Source organism: Phaenicophaeus curvirostris, chromosome 22 (genome assembly GCF_032191515.1).
Source record: "Phaenicophaeus curvirostris isolate KB17595 chromosome 22, BPBGC_Pcur_1.0, whole genome shotgun sequence".
NCBI lineage: Eukaryota > Metazoa > Chordata > Aves > Cuculiformes > Cuculidae > Phaenicophaeus > Phaenicophaeus curvirostris.
In genome coordinates this window covers 6,518,139-6,544,568 of record NC_091413.1, presented here as the reverse complement: position 1 = coordinate 6,544,568, position 26,430 = coordinate 6,518,139, and the positions used below count along the sequence as shown (strand labels likewise).

Sequence of the window (26,430 nt, the reverse complement as noted above, 5' to 3'; positions counted from 1 at the left end):
TTGTTGCTTTCGTTAAAATGACCCCCTAACGACCTGCTTCTTTGGCTTAGTGTCTCCTCTAACCCCAGTGGTTCCCTCTTATGCCCCAGCCCTCCTCCCAACACCTTGGATCTGCTGCTTAGGTGGGTGCTCCTGCCTTCACAGCCCTGCTCCAGGAAGCTGGCTGGGATGCCCTGGAGCTGGTGTCTGCTGGACAAGGGTTGCAGTGGCCGTGAGGTTGAGGAGCAGGACCCAGCTTCACCAGCTTCACTCCCTCATTTCTGCGCAAGAAATAAAAACACAATAGCGCTCCTTACCCTGAGGAAGGTGTCTAGCGAGCCGTTCTCCATGTATTCAGTAACAATCATCACCAATTTGCCTGCAGAAGACAAGGGAGGTCAAGTTAGAAGAGAAGTCACCTTCCTCCAAGAAGCCTACTGCTAGGCTTTTACTGGGAGAGACATGAATCTGAACCTATGGATCTCCTGCAGTCACACAGACCCCTCTTACCCCCGCATGGTGGGGATGTGGCAATAACCCCAACACTTACCCCTCCCTCCAGGTGCTATTGATGTGGTTGGGTCAGTTTTGTTATCCCACTGAAGTTTGCATGTCATTAGCATAAGACTTTGCATCCCAATGAGCTTTTTTTGAAGGAAGACTTCAAATTATGATTCAATACAAGGAGCCTTTAAAGCAAACACTAATGGGTAGGACATCTCCTAACTCAATAATCCTGACCTGGAGCACATGTGGTGCAAGGTAGGGAACAAGCACATGGGAAGTTTCTCCTGTATGAGAATGCAAGGGCGTGTGGTGGAATGGACCCCAAGCAACTGGGCATCTGATAAGGTGCTGAAGGATCCCAGATCGCTGACCCCGATCTCCCAGGGTGCCCACAGGGAGATATGCCCCAGCTCTGCCCCACCACAGGGTCCCAGCTCTGCTAGCCACATACTCCTGGTCACCACCCCCTCCAGGTGGATGATGTTGGGGTGATCAAACTGTGCCATGATGCTGGCTTCACTCAAGAAGTCCCGTCTCTGTTTCTCTGTGTAGCCTGCTTTCAGTGCCTTGATGGCCACAGGAATCTCTCTCTTCCCTGGCAGCTTCAGGCGGCCGTAGCACACCTCTCCAGACTCCCCTGCAAGGCAAGGGAAGGTGAAGGAATTGGGAGCTCCTCAGCTTAATGCACCAGCCCACCAGCACCGTGGATCACCCTGACTGCCAGTACACCCACAGCGCGCTCCAGCATTTAGGGCATCACTCTGGGAACGGGGCAGAAATGTCAGAAACAACCTCTGTGATGGCTTTTAACTACAGTGATGGGCCAAGAGCAGTGATTACAACGGCTCTTAATTTACTGCTTCCAATTTACACCTCCAACCTGGCCTTGGACACCCCCAGGGATGGGGCAACCACCACTGCTCTGGGCCTCCTCACCCTTACAGCAAAGCATTTCTCGCTAAGATCTCATCTCAATCTCCCCTCTTTCAGCTGAAAACTCTTCCCCCTTGTCCTATTCCTGCACTCCCTGATCAAGAGCCCCCCTCCCCAGCTTTCCTGTAGACCTTTTGGATCTCATCTGGACACTGTTATGGACCTGTATTTGCCTTTGTAAACCTGGACCCCATTCTGTTATGACCCATGGTAATTCCTGAACTGTAGCCATTCCATACTGTACAATTCCATACTGTAACCATAAATTTGGGAGTCTGAGAGCAGCAAAGATGTCATTCAGCCAGGCTGGCCTGCAATGAGCCCTTGGGGTGCTCCTGGTGAACTTCCAGCTCTGTCTCTGCCTTGTGGTTTCATGCAAGCACGTGTTCCTATGCAAAAAATCCCATTTGTTCTGAAATTTTATCATTTTTCTTGCAATTTCATTTGCATCTTGTCACCCAGACACTTGTTCCAAGGTCTGAAAGCAGGGTAGCTGCATCGGAGCGCCCATGTGGGACAGGCTGAGCCATCTGCTGTGTCAGCCTGAGCCATCGCTGCCACGCCAGCTGAACAGCATATCTGCAGCAAGCTGCCTCCAAAGAGTTTATTTCATGCTCAGGGACTCACCGGACCCAATGACCTTCTCAATCTTGATCCTGGAGGCCTCGATTTCACGGGTGAATTCATGCACGGCTTGGCAGGGGTCCTCGTACGTGTGGGGGTCCACATAGAACTTGGATTCGGGGAATTTCACTGCCAGGTTCCAAAGGAGAGAGAGGAGATAAAATCTTCAGGCAGTCCTGCTGAGATTTAGGGCAGCAGTGGATGCACAGGGGCAGGACTTGCTGGGGTAATAAGCAGAGGAGCTACAGGGTTCGCAGCCCCAGGGAAACCCAAGGCACTCTTTGGCCCAGTGGTGTCCTCTGAGCAGTCCAAGACCTTGCTACCCAAGTGCCCTCCATGTAATTTTCCCCCTCCAACACACTCCACCCACCTCAAAACCCCTGGCCTGCAGTTAATGTTCTGTTCTTCTGGCCTGCTGCTGTCTGAGATGAATGTGCTGCAGCCTCATCCCAACTCTGCAGCCCTTCAAGCCCATTACCAGGAGGCCCCTGGGATCAGAGCCTCTCAGCTTTCCTAGATACCTCCTCGGGAGAAGTCAGTGATTGAAATCTTTCCCCTTGCAGTGTCAGAGTGGGTAACGGCCCAAGTCCTTGCTTATCCACAGGGCTGAGGTTCTTCTCACCCCAGGGGCAGCAGCAGGGAGGCTCCTACCTTGCCCGTTCTGATAATGCATCTTCTCCTCGTCGGAATCCTGGAAAGCCTTGCTGTACCCGCAATGCCTGCCATGGGGACACAAGGGTTGGAAGAGGTGCTCGTGAGCCTTGCTCTCACAAGCAGCATTCCTGTGTCTTGGTAGGCTCACACCCTGGAGCAAGGCACTTTCCAGATGCTCTTCAGGGCTTGGCAGTACTAAAAGCTGCAGCCCTTTTGTTTCCTCTGGGCAGTGACACTTGTGCTCCACATGCCTGGCTTGCCCATGCTGAGATGCAGCAGCACATCTTCCCTGTTGGACCTCTCATAGAACGGTTTGGATTGGAAGGAACCTTAAAGCCCATACAATTCCACCCCCTGCCATGGGCAGGGACACTTCCCACTGGATCAGGTTGCTCCAAGCTCCATCCAACCCAGCCTTGAACCCCTCCAGGGATGGGGCAGCCACCCCTGCTCCTGGGCCAGGGCCTCCCCACCCTCACAGCAAAACATTTCTCACTAAGATCTCATCTCAATCTTCCCTCTTTCAGCTCAAAACCATTCCCCTCATTCTATCCCTACACTCCTTGATCAGGAGCACCTCTGCAGCTTTCCTGGAGCCCCTTACAGTACTGGAAGATGCTCTAAGGTCTCCCTGCAGCCTTCTCTTCTCCAGGCTGTACATTTTCTGAAGAAGAAGGACTCTCTCCACTCCTGACCCCTAGCCTCTCCAGTCAGCCCACGTACTGGTGCTGGCAGTGGTACTGGTGTTGCTGTGGCTCTCATTGCTATCACTGTTGATGTTTCTACGCAGCCTGCCAGCGTGAAAGAATGATAGAATCATAGAATCACCAGGTTGGAAGAGACCCACTGGATCATCAAGTCCATTCCCATCAATCACTAACCCATGTCCCTCAGTGCCTCGTCCACCCGTCCCTTAAACCCCTCCAGGGTTCTGGCTCTGCCTTGGGGAAGGTGAAGTCACGGTGACTCCCAAATGATGTCTTGGGGTTGCTTATTAGCTCCTCACCTATGGCTGCTCTGGACAAAACTGAGAGGAGAAAAGTTGTGAGCCGGTTCTCCCATTTCTCCTGCCCTGGTTGTTGGGAAACCACACCAACCTCTGTAAAACACTCACCTCTTCTTGCAGATTAGGACCACCAGCAGCGCAACAAGGCCAGTAATGAGTGTCAGACAGATCCAGACAATTGTCATTGTGTCATACCGAAGAGAGACTGTAAGAAGCAGAGTAAAAAGGAGGTAAGCTGGAGTGAGGAGCACTCTGCTGGGCTCACAAAGTCACCTGCCCTACTGAGATGATATTTTTCCATCTAGCCCCAGCTTTGGGGACCATTTACACATGGGAAACCAAGAATGGATTTGGGAAAGCCAGTATGGAGAGGAGTCTGGAGACTCAGGACCTCCACCAGGTATTCCCTTCCCTAACTGCTATGTCCTTCCTCCCTTTTCTTTCTGCTGTGTCAGCACAAACGAGGAGGGCTACCTCAAGCAAATCATGCAGGTTGAAACCCCAGAAGATGTGCCTCCAGCCTTGCTTCCCAGATGGCAGAGGAACAATGGCCACAGCTGAAGACATCGCCACCTCCAGACCCCACACACCCTGTCCCACACTTCCCACATTCCACAGCTGCACACACACACCTGGCTTCCCTGTTTCCACCTCCACAGCCTGACTGAACTTCCCGCAGCCAGCGGAGGTGCGAGCTCGAACCTGGAAAATGTACCGGGTTGCGGGTTTGAGCCCAGAGATGGTGGCGGTGGTGCCCTTGGATTTCAGAGTAGAATAGCTCTGCATTTCCTTGTCCTGGGATAGAAACAACACCAAAAACTTTGCTGCATCAGCACAGAAACCACAAAGACCTTTCATAGAATCATAGAATCACCAGGTTGGAAGAGACCCACCGGATCATCGAGTCCAACCATTCCCATCAATCACTAACCCATGTCCCTCAGCACCTCATCCACCCGTCCCTTAAACCCCTCCAGGGAAGGCGACTCAACCCCCTCCCTGGGCAGCCTGTTCCAGTGCCCGATGACCCTTTCTGTGAAAAATTTTCCTAATGTTCAGCCTTTGTGCAAGGCTTTCTCACAGCAGGATGTAACAGAGTGGTGCCTCTGCCTAAACCTCATGCTGGGACAGGTTTGTAGCAGCAAGTTCAGTGTTACCTTCTCGTAGTACTTGATCTCGTACTCCAGGATGATGCCGTTGGGCTGGTCTGGCTCTTGCCACAGCAAGGTGACGCTGTTATGACCCGTGCTCTCCTGGCGGACCACGACCACCTGGGACGGGGCTGGGGATGCAGAAGGCAGCATATTAGATTCCTGCAGGTATTGGGGCAGCAGAACACAGCAGAAGGGAAGGGGAGATCCGGAGTCCCATGCAGGACCTCCAGTTTAAACCGTATTTCTCTTTTAATTAAAGCCGTGCTGAGATGAGTGCTGTGAAGGGGCTTGCAAACAGGGTTTTGTTTGCTTCAGTAGCCTCAATTTCTTTCTCGTGGAGTGAGCAGGTTCTGAGGGGATGAGAAAGGAGGGTACTGTCCAAACGCAGGCAGGAGAGGACACTAGGGCTTTCCCGGGATCTGTAGCCAGAAAGGAGAAGGGGCTGTGGGGCTGGAGGCCACAGAGATCCTGGTCAGAGAAAGGGGTCAGGCACCCCTTCTGACCCTAATGGCTGGATAAAAAATGGGATGTGATGGCTCTAGGGAACATGGAGCTGGTGTCTGGGCAGCTGCAGCACAGGAGGTCACTGGAGCACCACGGGAGGTCACTGAAGCCTTGAACACATCCAGGGATGAGGAAGCCACCACCTCTCTCTGGGCAACCTGGGCCAGGGCTTTCCCACCCTCACAGGAACATATTTCTATCTTAGTTCTCATCTTGATCTCTCCTCTTTAAAGTGGAAACCATTCTCCCCCATCCTATCTCTGCACTCCCTGATCAGGAGTTCATCCCCAGCTTTCCTGGAGTCCCTTTCAGTACTGGAAGGATGGAGGGGAACAGCTAAATCCCATGGGCCCATGCATCTCCCCTGCCTTCTCCTCTGCTCAGCCACCCCGGGCTGGGGGGAGACAAGAGTGACCTGCATCCAGAATGCACCTGCCACCCCAGGTGTGCCTCAGCCCCTCCTGGTAGGCAGGGATGCTCTGAGCTCTGCAGCAGCTGGAGCACCACACACACAGAGCAGCGAAACTTCAATCACTACCCTGCTTTCTTTGCAGCACCTGCTCAGCATCCATTTCCCAGCAGGGAGGTTGGATGGGAATATTCAGCACTTCCTGAGAATGTCACCCTATGAAGCATCAGCCTGAGGCTGCTCATCAGCACTTGGGGGGATCTTGCAGGGGGACTGAGCCTTGGAGGGGTGAAGAGGTGCCTCGGGCAGGCAATAGTAACAAAGGGGCCTTGTTCTCCTGCCAGCCATGAGCTAACCCAGTGAGGCTTCCAGCGTTTCTCCTGCTGGCACCACCACCAGGAGAGCAGAAGGGGTTCAGGATCATGGGAAGTTCCTGTGGGCTCGTTTCCAGCTGGCAGGATTAAGAAGCAGGGTCTGTTCCTGCCCTGGCCCCTCTGCATGCTCCATGGCAAGGGGCTGAGCTGGGCTCTGCTCTGGGGAGATGCCCAGGTGGGGCAGGACGTTGCTCTGAGCATTGCTGAGAAGACTGGGGAAAGAACATCTTGCAGCAAGGGATTTGCAAAGATGAACACGCATGAGAGAGATGTTTTCCAGCAAAGGTTGCTGTCACCTTCCAGGGCCTGGCATCGGTGTGAGCTAAGAGAAGAGCATGAACTGCTGCTTGGCCCTTTGGGAAGGGACAGAAGGCTGGAAGAACAGCCTGAAAGATTCATGCTCCACTTAGTGTTCCTGTCAATAAACAAGTGTTCTCCGTGCCCCCTGTCTCCTGCAGAAAAGGAGCCTCCATCAGTGGCTGCAAGGTAAGGTGAGGGGAAAGAGGATGGTAGAGGATACCATGAACCAGAGAAGGAGTTGCCTTGGGCAGCAGCTTCTCTCCGGTCCATCCCAGCTCCCTAAACCCACCTCCAGCAGCAGAAAGAATAGGGGCTACGTCTCCTGGGGGTCCCACATCCATCACCAAACCAGCCCTTGGCTGCTAAGGTGGGTTCTGACTCCTGCAGATACTGGCTGGAGCAACATCAGCATCAACTGTGGGCATAAATATTCCAGTATTGCATGTACACTGGGGCAAACGGCCGGTGCCTTAGTGTACCTGTGATATTAGCAGCAAGCACGGAACAAATGGCTGATGTTCTCATGCTTGCTAGCTTGTTGAGACCTTGGAATCTTAATTAAGACCTGTGGGTTAATAGGAGAGGAACGCACTAGGCAGAAAACATAAAGATAAGGGGCACATCTGTGGAAAACAGGGGAGTTGCACTTTGTCGCTGCACTGTGGGATTCTCACGGGTGGAAATTCACTGGGATAGCTGTTACTGGATACAGGGGCACTATATAAGGTTTCCATTCTCTAAATAATGTTGATCTCGATTGTCGCCCCCAATGACGAGGTCCGTGCCTTAATTGCTACAATCAACCACACAGGCAAAGCCTGGATGGGGGTGTCTGCTCCTCCTACCTGCCTGGTTTGTTGTGATGTTGGCAACTGCAGCTCTCCTGGACTCTAGACTGAGGTCAGATACGCCGTTGATGGCCTCGACCCAAAAGGAGTAGTTGGTGTGGGCCAGGAGGTTGGTCACGGTCAGCGGTCCCTGCACCAGGCTCATCTGCTGGGGCATGAAGCGGATGCCGCTGCCGCACGCCTCGCACTGGCCGGTGTCCCCCGCGCAGCGCCTGCAGACCACGTTGTACACGATGTCGGCGCGTCCCCCCTTGTCCAGGGGTGGGCCCCACTCCAGCGTCACCGAGGTGCCATTTACACTGGAGATCAGGTTCACGGGAGCAGAGGGAGGCCCTGGAAAAGAAGCAGAGAGGCAGGCAAAGCCAGAGCATCGCGTGAGTGGGAGATGCACCTCAGGCTGTGGGTACCTGCTGTGCAAAGGATGCTACAAGGGAGGCAGAGCTGCCCAGAGTGGGAAATGCTCCAAACAGAAGACAGCAAAGGCACAGGCAGGTCTGGAAGCGAAATGCCGTGGAGGTGAGGTGTTGTGGATCAGGGTGCCAAGCACCAGAGCTGATGTTTGCTCTGGGGGAAAAGCAGGATGTGGGGCTGCTTTGTGATTAGAGCCAAGTTGTCAGTGGGCTGGAGGGTGCAGAGAGCACCTGCTCATCTGAAGGGAAGGGTAAACTCGCATCTCCTGTGGAGATTATTGATGCTGGGGAGATGTGCCAAGGGAAGACAAGTCAGATGCAGCTCAGCTTTCACTCTGGCTTCTGCTAGCAGCCTTTCTGCCCTCCCAGACCAATCACAGACAGCAGGCCTCCTCCTTGGATGATTTTGTTCCCTTTTAATAGCCCCCTCGAAGCAGCCTATTGCAGCAAGCTGAGTAGAAACCAGAGAATGAGACTGGTGCCGCCATCCACCCACAGCAAGGGAGGGGTCAGGAGCACTTGAGCTGCCCCGTGGCCTCCCAGGGGTCTGAGCAGCCCGGACATTTCTGCAAACTAAGCAGCCAGCAAGTGGCTGGTGCACTGGCTGGTGTGTGAGAAGCGAGCTTGCTGGTAGAGCCAGGGTCCCATCCTGCTCCATGGCAGGAGGGAGTTCTTGGAGAGGACCTGACTCTGACCAGGGATGTTTGGAGAGCAGCAGGATGAGGATGAGACAGAGGGAAGTGAGGGAGTACAGCTAAGGAGGTCTCAGCCTGTGTGCCAAAGGGAGACCCAGCACTGAAAGGCTGCTAGAGTGCCTTGGGCAGCAAGCACGGTGGCCAGGGTGCAGGATGGGTGCAGATCGGCTGCGTGTGAGGCTGTGACCCCAGCCCCGCTGCAGCGCAGGTGGGAGCTGGGGCAGCTGGGGTACTCACGCGTGCAGGCGGCTGAGGGGGGGTCCTGCACTGCCCTGTAGAAGCCTCCGTTGCAGTGGCACACGCGGGCTGCCCGGCTCTCCGAGTGGCTGTGCAAGGGGCACTTTGCACACAGCTGGTCCCCAGGGGCTGACTTGTAAAATCCCAGCTGGCAGGCTGCAGAGGAGGGAATGGGCAGAGGTCAGAGGGATGTGCCTGGATGAGATGCACCCCGCGGCTTGGAGAGTGCAATGCTGGACCCCACTGTTACCCCCATCCCAGCCCATGGGAAACCAGCCCTTCTCCCCAACATCTAGGTGAGTTCCACTGCAGCTGGAAACAGAGCTCTGTGAAAACTGCTTTTGTCTTTGCCCCAGGCTGCACTTACTGCCATCCCGGTACCTGTTCCCCACTGTTTCATCAGCAGACTTGGGTGTCTCTGCTCTTTGCGAGCTGCCTGCAAAGCTCAAGGTGCTCTCCTTGCACCCGTGCCTGCTGCCCAGCGCTCTCCCCAGTGCATCCACCTGGTCCCGGGGCAGAGAGTGCTGCAAAGATCAAACCAAGCAGCACTGGAAGTTGCCTTGTGTGCTGTTCTAGGAACCCTCATTTACAGGGCAAATTTACAGCACAATCCTCACATCATAGCAGTTGCCTCTGCTCATGCCGGCTGTGCCCAGGTGCCTGAGAGCTTCCATGTGGGAAGTATCTAGAATTAAAAGCTCCACACCTGGGACTTGCTGGTGTCCCTCTGTGAGCCCCTGGGGGGCTGCGGTGTGAAGCACCAACCTTCCTTGCACAAAACAAGGGGAAACACCCTCTGTTTTTTTCGTGTTGCAGCAATCCAGCTCTCTACAGAGGGACAGCATGGCCAGATGAGCCAGCCGGAGGTTTTTCTGACAGTATAAACTACCTTCCGTTGCTCCATCTCCTCTTCATCCCAGAGGCTGTGTGGCAGGAGCACCCGCTCATCCCACCCTGGGGCTGGCATCACTCTGCTCTGTCCCAGCCCCCATCTCCCGGCAGCCCCTCGCGTGAATCATTTGTCACACAAACAAACAACTCGTCTCTCTTTAGGAAAATCGATATTAGCTCCAGAGTGACATGTAACATGGCAGGGATCTGTCTGGGGGTGGAAGGAGCCAGCATCTCTTGCAGATTTTGAATCCAAGTAAGGAAAATCAGTCTCTGTCTGGGTCCCCCTACTCACCAAGTATTTCTAGGACCAGTTCTAGTGATTCAAGTATCATTCCTGGCTCTGATTTGTTTCTATTTTTCCCTACTGAGGCAGTAACACCTTCATTTTCCCATCTTTACCCCCAGTAGCTAGCTCTGCATTCAGCCTCAATTTTTGCTTCCAAGCAAGTAGAAGGGTTTTGTTTATGATCCAGCAGCCCTGGTGGTCTGAGTCCCTCCATGCTGTCTGCTTTGCTTCAAGGTGCCAATTTGTTTTCTTATTAATACCACTCCTTTCCTCACCGCAGATGTCCCTGGGCTGATTGCTACCAACATAGTTCACGTATCACGTGCTGCACAGTAATGCAACCGCCTCTTTATAAAATCATAGAACCACCAGGTTGGAAAAGACCCACTGGGTCATCGAATCCAACCATTCCCATCAATCACTAAACCATGTCCCTCAGCACCTCGTCCACCCGTCCCTTAAACCCCTCCAGGGAAGGTGACTCAACCCCCTCCCTGGGCAGCCTCTGACAGTGACCAATCACCCTTTCTGTGAAAAAATTTTTCCTAATGTTCAGCCTGAACCTCCCCTGGTGGAGCTTGAGGCCATTCCCTCTCGTCCTGTCCCCTGTCCCTTGGGAGAAGAGCCCAGCTCCCTCCTCTCCACAACCTCCTTTCAGGGAGTTGGAGAGAGCAATGAGGTCTCCCCTCAGCCTCCTCTTCTCCAGGCTAAACACCCCCAGCTCTCTCAGACGCTCCTCTTGTTCTCCAGCCCCTTCACCAGCTTCGTTGCTCTTCTCTGGACTCGCTCCAGAGCCTCAACATCCTTCTTGTGGTGAGGGGCCAGAACTGAACACAGGATTCGAGGAGGGGTCTCCCCAGTGCTGAGTACAGAGGGAGAAGAACCTCCGTGGACCTGCTGGCCACGCTGTTTCTGATCCAAGCCAAGATGCCATTGGCCTTCTTGGCCACCTGGGCCACTGCTGGCTCATGTTCAGCTGCTGTCAACCAATGTTGGGGAGCGCAAGCCTGGAGAGCAGCCCTGTGGAAAGGGATCTGGGGGTTCTGCCCGATGTCAAGTTGTACGCGAGCCCACAGCGCCCTGTCAGCCAAGAGGGCAATTTGTCCTGTGCATCCAGCACAGCATCGCCAGCCGGGTGAGGAAGGGGATTGTCCCACCCTGCTCTGCGCTGTGGTGGCCCCACCTTGAGCACTGGGGGCAGCTTTGGGCACCACAGGATAAAAAGGATTAAAAGATACTTGAGAGAGTCCAGAGGAGGGTGTGGAGATGGGGAAGGGTTTAGAGGGGAAGTGTGTGAGGAGCAGGTGAAGTCACTGGGTCTGTTCAGCCTGCAGAAGAGGAGACTGAGGGGAGACCTCATCATGCTCTGCAGCTTCATACATGGGCAGGAGGAGAAGCAGTCATTAGCTCTTCTTACAAGTGGTGTCCCCAGGGCTCAGTGCTGGGTCCAGCCCTGTTCAATGTCTTTATCAATGATCTGGATGAAGGCATCGAGTGCACCCTGAGCAAGTTTGCGCACAATACTAAGCTGGGTGGAAGCTGGATCTGCTGGAGGGTCGGGAGGCTCCAAAGGGATCTGAACAGGCCGGATCCATGGGCTGAGACCAACGGGATGAGGTTTAACAAGGCCAAATGCCAGGTCCTGCACTTGGGGCACAACAACCCTGAGCAGCTCCAGACTAGGAGAAGTCTGGCTGGAAAGCTGCCTGGAGGAGAAGGACCTTCTGATGTTTCCAGGCTTTACTCTGACCCTGTTCAGCCAGGGCTGTGCCCACTAGCACAGTGCAGGGGTGGTGGGGTGAGCTGGATGGAGTTTCCCCTCTGCTCACATCATACAGCTCTGCTCCCCGCTTACTCCACCAGCTGGAACATCAGTCTCCAACACCTTTCTTCATAAAGGTCTGTGGATGCCAAGCTGTATTCACAAGCACATAATTACCAAACTGGATGTTTTCTCCTCTTAATTAGCAATGCCGTGGTGCTTTAATTGCTGGATTTAAGTTGCCCATGAGGAAGGTTTAAGCTACATTAAATTTGTTGATTGGTTCATCAGCACGAATCCCACCAACTGGAAAAAATTAACTGGCTTCCAGATTGCTTACCAGCCTCTCCAGATCCATTTCCACCATCCATGTCCCACAGGAGACAGGAGAGAGCAAAGCAGCAAAGGGGCTTGGCTGTAAGAAGCCAACAGCCCTTCTCCTATTCCCATCTCTCCTTCAGTTTGGGAGCTGCAGGGGAAAGGGCCCTGGTGGTGACAACCACCCGCTCTTCTTGTCTGGAGGACACAGACCAATTTTTTTGGCTTAAGCAGAGTTGGGTAAAGTCTACTCAGAGGCAGATCCTTGCTCAACCACACATATCACCCCCTTGTTTGGTAGCCATTCCACTCAGCCCTGGCAGACTACACACACCCGTCCCCATGTGCAGATGGGCTGATGGAGCAGTAATTGCTTAATTGTTGCTCCTTCATCACTGTATTCCAGGCAAAGGAAACAGCCAAGCTGAAGACCCCGAGCCCTGCAGCAGGAAATCAGGAAACCTGGAGTATGACATGCCTGGTCCCAATCCTAAAAGCCACGGATATATCAAAAGATGCTCTTTGGGAACTGCATTTCTACCAAGGGCTCATCAACCTGCTCTGAGAGCAGGGAAGGGGGACTGTCCCTTCTGTTTTATCATTTTTCCTGTTCATTAAAGGAAAACCTTCCTGGGATTGCACTCCTGGAGGCCTCTGTGGCTGGCAACTGGCTGGCTGGGATTGTGTGTTCTCCCAGAGAGCAGCACCGTGACCCATAGCCATGGCACTGCTCCCGATGGTCCCAGCCGACTCTGCATGTGTACATCCCACAATCAGCTTTATAGATTTTAGCCCAGCTTTCCAGTTTTGCTCGCTGACCATCGGTGCCAGGCACAGCCCAAGGAATAACTCAGATCCTCCCCAAAAGCCTGATCCTAATGCAAGGGCTCAGGGAGGTCAGCAGCCTAACAGTCCTCCCCAAGGAGAGGCTGGCCAAGGATAGTAGGAGGGGTGCAGGTGAAGAGCCACCATCCTCACCTGCCTGAGCCTCCCTGTCTACCTCTCCATCCATCCACATGATGTGGTAAGAGCGTCCCGACTCTCAGCCTCACAGCTGTTTGAGGAGGTGGCTTGTGGGTTTCTTCCCTTCCCACAGAAGCAGACTCAGGGTTAAAGTGCTGCCCTTTCTCATTTCTCTGATTGCACTGACCTGATTGGAATGTGTCGCTATTTGTCCTGTGCAGCAGCTGCATATAAATAAGGTGAATTATGCTGATTATGTTCTCATCTGATAAATCACTGGGACAGATCCTTTTCACTCATGGCATCTCTTCTGCTATTTAGGCAGAGTAGTTGCTATTTGCTGTGTAAGAGATACTAACGAGTCTTGCTGTGGACTAGGATGTTTCAAGGAGGGAAGAGCAGCAGATCTGATGCTGGCTGTGGAGAATGGATGATGGAGGAAGCCAAGTCCTTCTGAACCTTGAAATCAGAGGGGAAAAGCAAGTGGGGCAGCAGGGCTGTACTCCCCTGGGAGAGAAACCTCGACGTGCTTCATCCTTGGTGTGGCTGTGGCAGAAGATGCAATGGGATTAGAAGCTGCGAATTTTAGGAGCTGGCGCACCCCAGGACCTCAGCAGCAGCTGTGGAAATTCATGCTTAAAACATGATTCTTCCCAGCAAGGTGCTGCAGCACCTCTGCCCAGCACAGCTGGAGGAAGAGTCCTTTGAAGATAAATCTTCCCTCCCTTATGTTAAAACCATTGCTCCTTGTCCTGTCACAACAGGCCTTGCTATAAATAGTGTCCCCATCTTTCCTGTATCCCCTTTCAACACTGGAAGCTGCTCTAAGGTCTCCCCAGAGCCTCCTCTTCTCCAGAAGCAAACACCGGGACATCACAAGATGAAGCCCATGGATCCCACTAGGTACAAGGGGTCAGAGATCCCAGCCACAGCCCTCCTGCCCAAGGAAAGGGGCATCCAAAGTGACATCCAAAACCAAAGGGGATGAGAAGTAGAGATGTTCCCCAGGTTCCTATGCATCATTCCTCAGGTTCCTTCATCCTTCATCCTTCCCAGCTCTTCGGAAGGGCTGGGAACAGCTCTGTCCATGATCTGGTTTCCCAAGCTGTCTTTTATCTCTCCGTCAAGTCCTCAGAAAAATGAACGTTAAAGAGGAGGGGGAGAAACCTCCACTGTTCAAACATCTTTAGCTTTGACAAATAAGGCGTCTGGCTGTGAAAGGCGAAAGGAAATTAATTTGGAATCACATTTTAAACACTGCCATAAAGCCAAAGTATCTTCTCTCTAATTTTTTTTCCCCCCAAGCAAAAAATGAATCTCCTTGATATTTATAGAAAGATTATTAGGGCCACAAGGAGTGATTTATATCATCTCATCCCTGTGACGGAGAATGAAAAATTGCTGGGGCGACAGTCACTGGAATCCTGCTTTTGTCCGCCTGACAATTAAAACAGCTAATTTCCAACTCCGACAGATCCTCTGGGGTTATAAATCATTCCGGAAAGGCACTTTTCACCGTGAAAAATGAACTCTGCCCCAGTCAAGCACAAGAAGCTTAGATCAGAGATTTGCATCTGTTTGCTTTCGTGTTTAAATGTATGTCCTCCTGCTCTACACCCACTCGCCGGAGGAGAAGCTGGGAAGGAGGTGCTGGCCCTGCTTGCATGATATCAGGCTATCAAACTCCTCATGCTGGGAGCTGCTGAGGATAAATGGGACAAAATCATAGAATCATAGAATCATAGAATCATAGAATGTCCTGAGTTGGAAGGGACCCACAAGGATCATTGAGTCCAACTCCTGTCCCTGCTCAGGACACCCCAACATTCACACCGTGGGGCTGAGGATCTTGGCCAAATGTTTCTGGAATATTGTCAGGCTGCAACTGCTTCCCTGGGAGCTGTTCCAGGGCTCCATCAACCTCTGGGGGAAGAACCTTCTCCTAATGTCCAACCTAACCCTCCTCTACCATCTTCCTGTCATTCCCTTGGGACGTGTCAGCACCTGCTCCTCCTCCTCCCCACATGAGGAAGCTGCAGAGCACAGCGAGGTTTCCCCTCAGTCTCCTGTTCTTCAAGCTGGACAGACCAAGTGACTTCAGCTGCTCCTCACACTCCTCCCCTCTAAACCCTTCACCAACTCCGTAGCCTCCTCTAGATGCTCTCCAGCATCTTTAGATCCTTTTTATCCAATGGTGTCTGGGAAGGAAGGAGGTTGAGATGACACTGAACCTTTTCTGCTGAGGCTGGAGAAAGGCTGGTGACATTTCTTTCCTCTTGCTGATGCCACAAGACCTGGAGAGCTTCACCAGAGAGCATTGCTGGTTGAGTAGTGAGGGTCTGAGTCTGTCTGTGTGCAGAAGAGCCAGCTCCTACCTGTGTCCATCCCTGGATGGGATGGACCACACCTCTTCCTGAGCTGTGTCTATAAGTAGGGACAATTCCACCAGAAAAAGGCAGAGGAGGAGTTCTCCCACAGCTTTGCTGTCAAGAGAGAGATAAATACGTCCGAGGAAACACAGGAAAATAATAAAGTGGGTGCGCACAGCACCAATGCCAGGGCTTCCCTCCATCTCCAGGCTTTAGGGTGGTGATGTCCTGGGGAAGATTCTGCTCTTCAGAACTGCAGGAGTGGGAATAGAAGGAAGGAGGGTTTGGCCCTTCTGAACCAATCTCCAACTCAACAGCTTCACGCAGTCATAGGGCTGGGACACAGCTGTTCCAGCAGCCCACGCCAGTGCCTCCTCCCACACCAGCACACCCCTGGCCCCATGCACGCGTCACCCCTATCCTTTAACTTGGGAGAAGACAATCCTAACTGAACTATCAGATCTATTCCAAGCTGACTTTCAAATTAATGGTTGCAGGAAGGCGGAGTCTTGGACAGAAGCATTTACTCTGCCTGTCCTTCCCACTCTGCTCAACTGGGGATGCGCAGGTCCCAACGGCACCTGAATCTCTTCCAGTCCAGCCTCGGACGTCCTAACCTTGAGTCAAGTCTCCCTAAGACAAATGTTCCACTTGACGTTTCCATGAAACTCAAACAAAAGCCCTTCACTTTTATTTGCGGAGGCGGTGAGCTGCTCCCCTAAACGCCTCCCAAAAAGAAACTCAGAGCAAATAAATCTGTGTGGCGGGCTCTCCTGGGGAGCCCCGAGTGCTGTGCTCTGTACACACACATCCCCGTGCCTGCTGCACGGCTGCTGCTGGTCACCCCGCTTCCTTATCACAGTTTGTACAGTTGGCAGCTTGAAGTCACCCCATTGGCACAAAGAGCCCCTGGGAAGGCTCCCTGCACCCCCAGATCGCTGGGCTCTGTGGCAGCCCTGGGGAGGGGTGATGGATGGATGTGATAACCTTGTTTTATAAAAGCTCAGTGTTTTTCTTTATGCATTCCTTGCTTTCAAACCACCTCCCCCCCCCCCCAATACACCTTCCCCCACCAAAGGGAGGCAAGCGTTTTGGAGAGGCCAAGCTGGAGTGCATCAAGCAGAGTTGCCGGGGGTACCAGGCTGGGATGTCTGGGTCAAACGCGTCTTGGTAGGGGATGGTGGAACCAGGGCAGCCCTCATCTCAAAGGCAGATCCCATCCCAAAGCCATGGCCTGTGCACCAGGAGCTTCCCAAGGAGCTTGCCAGTGGTAGCAGTAATACATATTGGAAGCATGAAGCTGGCCAACAAAGACTTAGGCAGTGCTGACCTAAAGAGAGGATGGTTTCCCACATATTTTTGAACAGGCTTCTCTTCTCAGCCTCTCCCCCACAAGGCAAAATTCTCTTGCAGCCATTCCTCCCCTCCAGGGACCCACCTGTGCAGGAATCCCGTTGCTCTTCATAGCCAGCGCTGCACACACACTTCCCGATGGGCACCAACCATTCTCCCTCGGCACTGCAGTACATTTTGGGGGTGTCCCTCTCCTCCGAGTGGCCCACACACTCTCCTCGCACTTCCACCAAGGAGGACGAGTCCGCTCCAGTTACTGCCTCAGAGAAGGACGCCAGGTTCCTCACCATTGCTGGGCACTTCTTGTAGTAAACCCGCACGGAGACAATGGCTATGCAAGCGCCGATGTCCTGGAAGGCCAAGTAGAAACCTCTCTTGCTCAAGGGCCCCACGCCTCGCACCTCCGTGTTCAGCTTCAGGCGCCTCACCCCCAGGTCCACGTTGGTGAAGCTCTCATCAGCTGCGATGGTGTCGATCTTCAGAAACTGGCTCTCCCGGGTGCTGGAGCCCAGGTCCCGGTCAGACTCCAGGTAGTAGAGGTTGAAAGTCTCCTTGCAGGTGCCCAGCACACCCGGCATGCTGTTACAGTCCCGCAGCGTGAATTTAATCTCTGCGTAGACCCGCCGCGCACCATCACGTTGAACCCAGTTGGTCCGTAGCCAGTTGTTCTGGTTGGGGGTCATGACATTACAGACCTGGTAGGTGTGGATGGGGCTGAAAAACTCATCCATTTCATTGATCGAATCCCACTGCAGAACAGAGAGAGAACCGATCAGTCCAGATGTCCCTGAACACCAGGCGAGCACGGGGCATTGCAAGAGTCTGCGCCTCCCCACCCCATGAAAAACTGCCTCTGGAAGAGAGCTCGCTGCTGCCAAAGAGAAATGAGGAGGAGAAGACTTCACCCAACACTAATTTAGGCAGAAACTTTCACATCTCACCCTGATGCAGAGCTGAATGAGGTTTGCATCCCTGCACACACCAGGAGCCAACCAGCTCCCTCCTCCTGCACTGGAGGGTGCACGTACCTGACTGCAGAGGGTGTGGAAGTGGTTGTTGCAATTAATCGAGCACAAATTAACATGACATCTGTTTCCTGTCTTTTCCCTGCTGAGTTCCCCTGGGGAAAGCGAGGCAGAGCTGTGCACAGGAGGAAACATGGGGGGGTGAGGGCAGAGATGAGGGTGCAAGCAGGGACCCCCCCCTGCAATGTACAGGCAGCTCTGCTCTGCCACGCCTGTGGCACTTGGGGCTCATCAGAGGTGTCCATCAAGGAAAAGAGGAGGTCACAGTGTGCTCCAAAATGCCTCAGCCTCCAGCTAATGTGGTTGCTTTGGGTCTCCAGTGACACAAGACATTCAGTTCTCTCCCACATCTGGCAGAGGAGCCAGGCCTCACGACTGTGGTGTCTCCACACACCTGTGGCACAGCCAGAGCTTGCAGAGAGCAGGGGGCTAAATGTCCATCTTCAAGCTCTGGTGATCTTCAGCATCCACTACAGGGCAGTGCTGGGAGGGTTTCCATTCATAGCATCTCTCTCTCAAACCTGGTGCACAAAAGTGCAGCAGTTGGACTGTCAGCTCTTCCTCTACATCATACACAGCACTGTGTAATGCCAGTCCGAGACTGGTCCAAACCACCACGTTGGCATGAAGGCTCTGCCATTGGTGGAAACGTGGTGGGAAGCTGGACCACCTGGAAGCTAGACCACCTGAACTGGTGGCTTGGATGACATAGGTGCATCTTCCTAGTGTGCCACAAGGCTGGGGCACCTCCCATACAAGGACAGGCAGAGAGAGTTGGGGTTGTTAAGCCTGGAGGGAAATCTTAGAGCAGCTTCCAGTACTGAAAAGGGCTGCAGGAAAGCTGGGGAGGGGCTCTGGATCAGGGAGGGCAGGGACAGGGCGAGGAGAATGGATTTCAGCTGAAAGAGGGGAGGTTGAGATGAGATCTTAGGGAGAAATGTTTTGCTGTGAGGGTGGGGAGGCCCTGGCCCAGGTTGCCCAGAGCAGTAGTGGCTGCCCCATCCCTGGAGGTGTTCAAGGCCAGGTTGGATGGGGCTTGGAGCCCCTGATCCAACGGGAGGTGTCCCTGCCTGTGGCGTCGGGCTGGAACTGGATGGGCTTTTTGATCCCTTTCAACCCAAAACATTCCAGGATTCTATGATCGTATGACTATAGATCCCTCAACTTCTGCAGGTCCTAGAACCTGCCAGGTGATTGGGATGGAAGGATCTGCATCAGGAATCCTCATATCTTGAAAGATTTTCCTGTTTCACCATAATTATGAGCTTCTATGGCCACGGAATGGAAGCTCTGACCATCTGCAGCTGTGGTGCTGGGCAGCACTGGTCGAAGAGCGCTGGCACCACGCATGCACCCAGCCTCCCAGCATCACCTACTCGCAGCTGACAGTTAGAAGTGGCTTTTATTAAATGAAGCTCAGCCTGGCCCCCATTATTGCGATAAGATTCCCTAGCGAGACGGAAATGAGGACATCATAATTAACGTGGTAAGCACACACGTTGTGGGGGACATGATTGCATCTGTATTCCGGGGTTTGCCTAATGGTTTAAATTAAAGTCAACACTAGTCATCAAAAAAAAATTTGCCAGATTAAGAAAGGCAAAAGATGCAAACAGGAGATATCTAGGCGGCTGAGCAAGGTCTCAGAAGTCTCCCAGGACCTGCGCAGTGCAGCAAAGTGAGGAGGAGGAGCTGGGGGCACAAATGCAGGAGAAGGGACCACGTTCCAGCTTCCCACAACTGAAGAAACCCAGGGGTGAGGTTTCCTCAGCCTTGGGACAGCTTTCAGGAGGGATCAGGGTCTGCCTGGCATAACAAAGCTTTTGCTGCTGCTGGAACATCCAACACTTTCCTTCCTCCCAGAACAAGTGCCTCTCCCACCGTCACTGGGTGAGGAAAAAAAAAGAAGAGAACATCACTGCAGCTCTAAATCATTAGGTGGGAGGCGTTAATGGAGATAATCCCCATGAAATCAGTCCCTGCTATGGCTAAGGAGGGATTTGTCAGGCAGTTAACGACCCTGAGCTGCACTGCGGGTGATTAACTCCTGGTAGTGACCAGCATCTGGGGAATTAGCACTAACCCAGCATTTACTGAACAAGCACTAGGAGATGAGCTTTTATCTCAATTACTAGTCTAAATCTTTATTTTCCAGTGTTCCATTCCTACTCATCATTTTTTTTTTTTCAATGAAAATGAGTTTCACCACAGTTTGCCCTGTAACTTGCTGCTGTTCCTGGATCCAAGCAGAGATGCTCCAGGCTGGAGGAGAAACTCAAGAAATGGAGCAAGGACATCAAAGTGACAGAGGGCAGAAGACAAGAGGGCAGATGGAAGAACCCCAACATCTTTTGGTGCTCTGAGGAGCAAGACGGGATGCTGAAGGGGGTGGAAATGGCCAGGACACCACACAGCCTGGGCTGGGGACAGGGAGGTTGCAGCGAGATCCTGGGGCAAAGGCAGATTCTCATCTGGTGTGGCAGGCAGGGTTCATCCAAGCCATGAACTTGGCTGCAGGACCAGACCCAGGCAAAGAAAAGCCCCCCTGCTGCTTAGGATTTGCTCTGCAAACAGCTGGGTCCTGAGGCGTTTGCAGCAGCGCCACACGCCAGCGTGAAATCCCTGTCCTTGATGCGCAAACACTGCTGAGAGAGCATCCTAGGAGCAGAAATGCATCGTCTGTGCTCTCAGCTGGGTGTTGGAGCAAATCTGGTGCCTTTTTTAGCCAGCTCTCCCTCTGAGCTACTGCGGGACAAGGGGAGAGCACTCAACTAATCGTGGCCAGGGGCCTCAGGATAAGAGGAGCAGAGATGGGGAGGTGCAAACCACCTCTGAAAGCCTTTCCTGGTGCTGCCTCCACCATGGAGCTTACCAGGCATCAGGGAAGCTGCCTGGGAGGGAGATGTCCCCCAGACCATGCAGCAAGGATGATGCTGAGAGGTCAGAGCACGGAGGTGCTGATGGGGGGCAGCGTGGGGGGTCTTCCCCTGGCAGTCAAGGTGCTCCCATCGTAATTAGCTTCTGCGAGGCATCATTCAAGCTCCTCAGATACCCTGCGTCTGAACAAAATCATTTCCTGTTTGACTTTGTAAATCAAAGTAGACGATCCAATAATTATTAATAATATGTTGACTTATCTCATCAGCGTTTTAATTAGTCAGTAGAAAAGCAATTTGCAAAGGGGCCGATCAGGCTCCCTCTGATACAGCGAGTCACGTGCCGGGCAAGGAGAGGGGCGAGAAGGGCACTGGGGCATTTTACTGGGGAGACTGGAGGCACAGAAGGGGAAGGGACAGCCTCTTTGACGATACTGATAAGAGTTTAATTTTCAATGCAAAGGGAATTGTTCAGGGGATGGAGCTAGCTGCAAAGCTCCTGGGAGCCCTTTGAAGTTATAATTGAGAGGAGCCGCAGCCTGTGGGACAGGGATGCTCCCAGTGACCCTGTCGCTTGCTGCACGTGTCTCTGGGGTGGAGGTGAGGGGGGGGACCAATTAAACCCCTGAGCAGCAATTACAGCCAATTACCCCTCAGTTAATTGTCTGGCAAGAGGAAATGTCTAAACAGGCCAAGCGTGCCTCCCTGATGTCCTGACACTCCCCAGGCTCAACGGTGCTGCTGACCCTCACTGTGACGATTGCTCCCAGCCTCCTGCTCCACCACACAGTAAACCCAGAGAGAAAAATACCTTCCTGATCGTAAAGGTCTTTTCCAACCTAAACTAGTCTATGATTCTGTAAGTTCTCCTTGACCACAGGTGTAATGAAAACGTCAGGACTTTGCAAATGGTCCCCTTCCAGTTTTACACTGCTAATGATTTATAAATCATTGCCCTGGCTGTGTGGGCAGCTCTGGGATCTCCCAGTCCAGAAGAGAAAACCTCTGAGTCTGCCACCTTTCCTCTGGCATCCCCAGGAACCCCTGGAGAGGTCCGACAGAACCTGTAGGTGCTGGGAAAGCAAGCTGTAGGACACGAGGGGCTGGCTGCCCTCTCCCTGAAGGTGTTCAAGACCAGGTTGGATGGGGCTTTGAGGAACTTGATCCAGTGGGAGGTGTCCCTGCCTGTGGCAAGGGTGTGGAACTGGATGGGCTTTGAGATCCTTTCCAACCCAAACCAATCTATGATTCTACATTTCTGTGGTTCTTAAGCCCCTCAGGCCAGGGACTGGGGCTCTGTGATGTTTAGTAGCATACAAAGACCCAGCCAGAGCTCCCCACTCTGGAGGTGGTGACCAGCGAACTCAGTCCCTTTCCTGCACCAGAGATCACAGCAGGCTTCAATATTCAATATGTGTGGAGCCAAGCTACCATGCCTGCAGGTCACGCAGCCTCTCTCCCACCTGAAGGAGAACTCTGATCCATGGGGTGCCCAGGAGACATCTGGTCAGTGCCAAAGCATCGCACTGGGAGCAAATACCCTACAGCAGCTTCTCCAAGGCACCAGCACCCTTCTTTCTGATGATGGAAAGTGGGTCCAAGTGTAAACTCACTGCCCAAAAGGCATCTGCAGCTGAGGGACCACCAGGAGGGTAAAGAAATGAGATGCTTTTTCAGGATGATGCAACGGTCCATGGAGAAAGAACCACAGTCCAGACAAGGGGCTAGAGAAGCCGCTAAAACATCCATCTGGAAAAAGATCCACAAGGTTGTTTGTGCAAGTACATCACATTAAAACCCAGGCACCCTCCTTGAAGGTGTTTGAGGCAGTTCTTACACAGCTGCTTGGTTGTCCTCCCAAGTAACAAGGCCAGGATTTCTCCAGGACTTGGCTTCGCAGATGTGCAATATAGGGCGTTGCATCGTCACTGGGAGATGGAAGTCCTTGATGTGGAGAGAAAGAGGAGCCTGTAGGCTCAGTCCCTCTGGGAGGCATTTGCTTTGAGTGTATAAGGTTCTGCCCAGATGTGTCCTCAGGACAGCCAGCTCAGGTGGATTCATCTTTAGCCAAGCCATCTAGGAGATGTCATGGATCTAATCTAAGTGTTTGACAGCAAGCAATGGCCTTGGAGATGCGGGTTTATGGTGGAGTAGTCAGAGGAAGGAGGGTCTTGAGCAGTCTGTGAGCAGTGGAAGGTCTGACCACTGGTAGGAATGACTTAGGATGCGGTGAAGGTACAGCGGTGAAAGTGGAGAAAATAAAATACCTCTCACTCACAGAAACATCTCAGAAACCTCCTCCCTCCCAGGGGAACAGAGGAAGCCCTGGTCTCCAACCCCTTGAGCATGGATCAGCCCCTCCAGGATGCCAGGACTTGGCAGCAGGGCTGGGTTGAGCTGGCAGGACAGGGATCTACATGACCTACGTACAACCATGAAGAGGACAACATCTCCCTCATCCAGGCAGTGGCAGAAGAGGGCCCAGTGGCTGGAAAACAAAGCCAGACAAACCCTCATAGTGATGGGCTTTGAAGAGCGACCTGTTAACTGCAGCGCTTGAGGATTTAGCATCACTGGCAATTTTGTAGTCAAAGATGTTTTTTCCCTCAAAGCTGGGCTTTTCTGAACCACCAGTGAGCTGACAGGTCTGAAGGGCTGCATTTATGCAGGAGATCACATCACATTAACTCTATGGTCCCCTCTGACCTTGTACCTCGTATCTATTACATTCCAGGAAAGTCACCACTATGACAGCTCGCTGCTAAAATTAGAGCTGAGTTAATGATTTCATGTATTTACATATATGATAATGTCTGATAGAAATCTGATCAGGGTTATTGCTATGAATTCGCTGTTCTGATCACTCCTGCTCAAACAGTGCAGGGACTGAAAGTCTCAAGCAACAGATCAATGGAAATGATTAGAGGCCTGGGAAGATTCCTGTAGGAGGTGGAATTGAGAAGATTAAGGCTGTTTAGTTCAGAGAGGGGATGAAAAAGAGTGGACATGAAAAATCAACACAGCAGTGAAAGGCAGGCAGGCGCCCCAGTTCCACAGCCCTTGTGCCTGCACCACTGCGCCCCGTGGTTGGTCCTGTGTGTATTGATGGGGTTGATTCTACTCAGGAAATGAAGGAGCAAAATCCTCACAACCATCTAACCACTGCTGGCTGAAAATCACACTTTCCAGAAAGTTGCTGCGGCAGGAAAACCTGGACATGGAAATGCAAGTGAAGGGAGTGTGTGGAGAGGATCTAGGCAGCAGAGATGGTTGACTCGTCCCTACTGCAGGGCTGTGTATTTACAGCTCCATTCCCCATCAGAAATCATCTGCAGGGATGCTCCGCTGCCCTTCTTGCCCACCTCCCACAGCAAACTCCTCAGATTGCTGGCAGTTTGGAGCTTCCCACTCATTTTGGGCCATTCCTCCTGATGCTTACCCGGTGGAGTGAGGAATGAGATGATGCTTAGCAGGAGGCGCCATGGGGAGACCCAGATCTTGAGTCCTGTCAAAGCTCAGGACCTGGTGACAACCCGGTCCCAACCAGGGGACACAGAACAGTTAAACAACATTCCCAAACTAGCTGCATCCCACTGCTAGTCTTTCAGGCTGGTGCTGGCCAACCAGACCCGGTGTCTTTGCCCCATCAACAACTATCAAGGCACCAGCCTGAGACTGAGATGTCTATCCCCCTGCCCACGGGAACCCACCATGACCCATCCCACTGGGGTCTCCCCATCCACCAACAGCCGCTTCATACTTACCCCATGCGAGGGATAAGTCATCCAGCCCCAGTCCCCCAGGATTGTTGACGTGTCTAGCAAGTTCACTGGAAAACACAGGAGCAAAACGCTGCATTAGGAAGCTTTCTCTCCATGCCCAAGAGGCAAGGATCCAAGACACCACACGTGACCCATCGTTGCACCCCACTCTCGCTTGATTGTCCCCTCTGCTTATCACCCATGGAGCTGCTGTCAGGGACCTGGAGATGCAGTGAAGGGGGTAGCAACAAATGATGTTCCTCAGGGTTGTTGACTGGGGGTAGAATTGGTGCAGGCAGTAAGAATGAGAGAGACGTGTCCTATTGGAGGAGAGAGGGCTGCAAACAGCAGGTCAGAGGGGATGCAAAGCAAGGGGAATCTGGGGAAACAAACTCTGAGTGTCAGGTTGCCCACTAGTCCCATCTTAGGCCAAAACTGGTCCAACCAGGGTATTGTTCCTCGCTTGGACACTTCTCTGGAGGCTCCAACGCAGCCCTCCAGGCATCCCTCCCATGTCACTAGTTTGAAGTCTGCGCTCCACTAGCCTCTGTAATTACGCACTGCAGTGCCCAGCTCTGGCACAAAGTGGCCCCCCACTGTCTTGTCTGACACCCCACCAGGGCAGCCTGACCATGGGGGACAGGCTGCATGAGAAGCCCATCAAAGCCAACCTTTCAAAAGCTCTGCCACCCGCGGGAACCTGGCTTAATGAGCAGACACGGGCAAACCTGCAAGGAGAGGGGAGCAGCTTCTAGCAGGGGAGAAACAAGGATGACTTTGAACACGCTCAGGAGCTTCCTGCAGAAACCTGCGCAGAGCCAGCAGGAGAGGGGAAAGCTGGATGTCACAGTGCTGCTGCACACACAGAGTGAGCTGCCCCAGAGTATCACCTGCCTCCTGTGAGCCTCAGACCCCACAGCATAGAATCATAGAATCATAGAATCACCAGGTTGGAAAAGACCCACCAGATCATCGAGTCCAACCATTCCCATCAATCACTAAACCATGTCCCTCAGCACCTTGTCCACTCGTCCCTTAAACCCCTCCAGGGAACGTGACTCAACCCCCTCCCTGGGCAGCCTCTGACAGTGCCCAGTGACTCTTTCCATGATTTTTTTTTTCCTAATGTTCAGCCTAAACCTCTCCTGGTGGAGCCTGAGGCCATTCCCTCTCGTCCTGTCCCCTGTCACTTGGGAGAAGAGCCCAGTTCCCTCCTCTCCACAACCTCCTTTCAGGGAGTTGGAGAGAGCAATGAGGTCTCCCCTCAGCCTCCTCTTCTCCAGGATAAACATCCCCAGCTCTCTCAGACGCTCCTCTTGTTCTCCAGCCCCCTCACCAGCTTCGTTGCTCTTCTCTGGACTCGCTCCAGAGCCTCAACATCCTTCTTGTGGTGAGGGGCCCTCTGCAGCATCAGGCAGAAGAAAGCCTTGCCGCTACCTCAACACTCAGCCCCTCCTGGGCTCTGGAAGGCACGTCACTGCCTTGTCATGGCAGGGATGGGGCACGTTGGGACACAGAATCATAGAATCGCAGCAGCTCCATCCCCAGCAGAGGCTGAGCCCAGCATGGTGTTGGTCCCAGCAGCCGGAGGAACGGGTGCCACTTTCATTTACGATTACCAGGCAGGGAAGGAGGGGAGGGGAGAGAGGAGCAGAGACGTGAGCTGGCTGTGAAACACCCGGACGTCATGCTCCTGACAGAGCAGATTAGGAGCTTTTGAGGCATTTATTAATGTTAGCAGAACAATTTGAAAGAATTTCCAGGGTTTCTTGTGTGACTGCATTGGCCCAACAGCAGGCCGAGCCCCTCTCTCCCCGCACGGTGCTGCTCCCACTGCTAAAGAGGCCCCTTGCCCTCAGCACGGAGTAATTACCTCGGAGATCTCAAATCCATTTTTATTTGTTATTGTTAATCTGAAGATTTTCTGCCTATTTTCCCTGGGTAATTCACCCAGCAGGAGCCCGGGCTCAGGAGTTTCCCTGCTCACAGCGCAGGAGCGTGGTCCCGGTGACCCTCAGCAGGCAGGCAGCATGGAGGGGACCAGTTTCACGGAGCTTCTCTCCTCCCCCCTTGTGTTGTCTGCGCCCCCTTTCCCACGCTGAGATGCTCAGCCATGGGTGCAAATGCCTCTTGCTGCTCTCCAGGTGACGCAAGGAGCCTGAAGGGCCCAGGGTCCCACTGGAGCATAA

General features: G+C 53.1%; 1 protein-coding gene across 1 annotated transcript in view; it reads right to left on the bottom strand.

Annotated features, from left to right (window-relative positions):
• The window catches only part of EPHA8 (EPH receptor A8), a 44,370-nt gene that overhangs the window by 6,255 nt on the left and 11,685 nt on the right, over positions 1-26,430 (bottom strand). The window contains exons 2-12 of the mRNA XM_069874536.1: positions 24,245-24,309; positions 16,665-17,328; positions 8,635-8,790; positions 7,290-7,625; positions 4,861-4,985; positions 4,336-4,498; positions 3,812-3,908; positions 2,695-2,762; positions 2,047-2,172; positions 938-1,123; positions 297-358 (exon numbers count right to left, since the gene is read on the bottom strand). Coding sequence (XP_069730637.1) covers positions 297-358; positions 938-1,123; positions 2,047-2,172; positions 2,695-2,762; positions 3,812-3,908; positions 4,336-4,498; positions 4,861-4,985; positions 7,290-7,625; positions 8,635-8,790; positions 16,665-17,328; positions 24,245-24,309 — 2,048 coding nt within the window. The remainder of the gene's footprint in view (positions 1-296; positions 359-937; positions 1,124-2,046; positions 2,173-2,694; positions 2,763-3,811; positions 3,909-4,335; positions 4,499-4,860; positions 4,986-7,289; positions 7,626-8,634; positions 8,791-16,664; positions 17,329-24,244; positions 24,310-26,430) is intronic.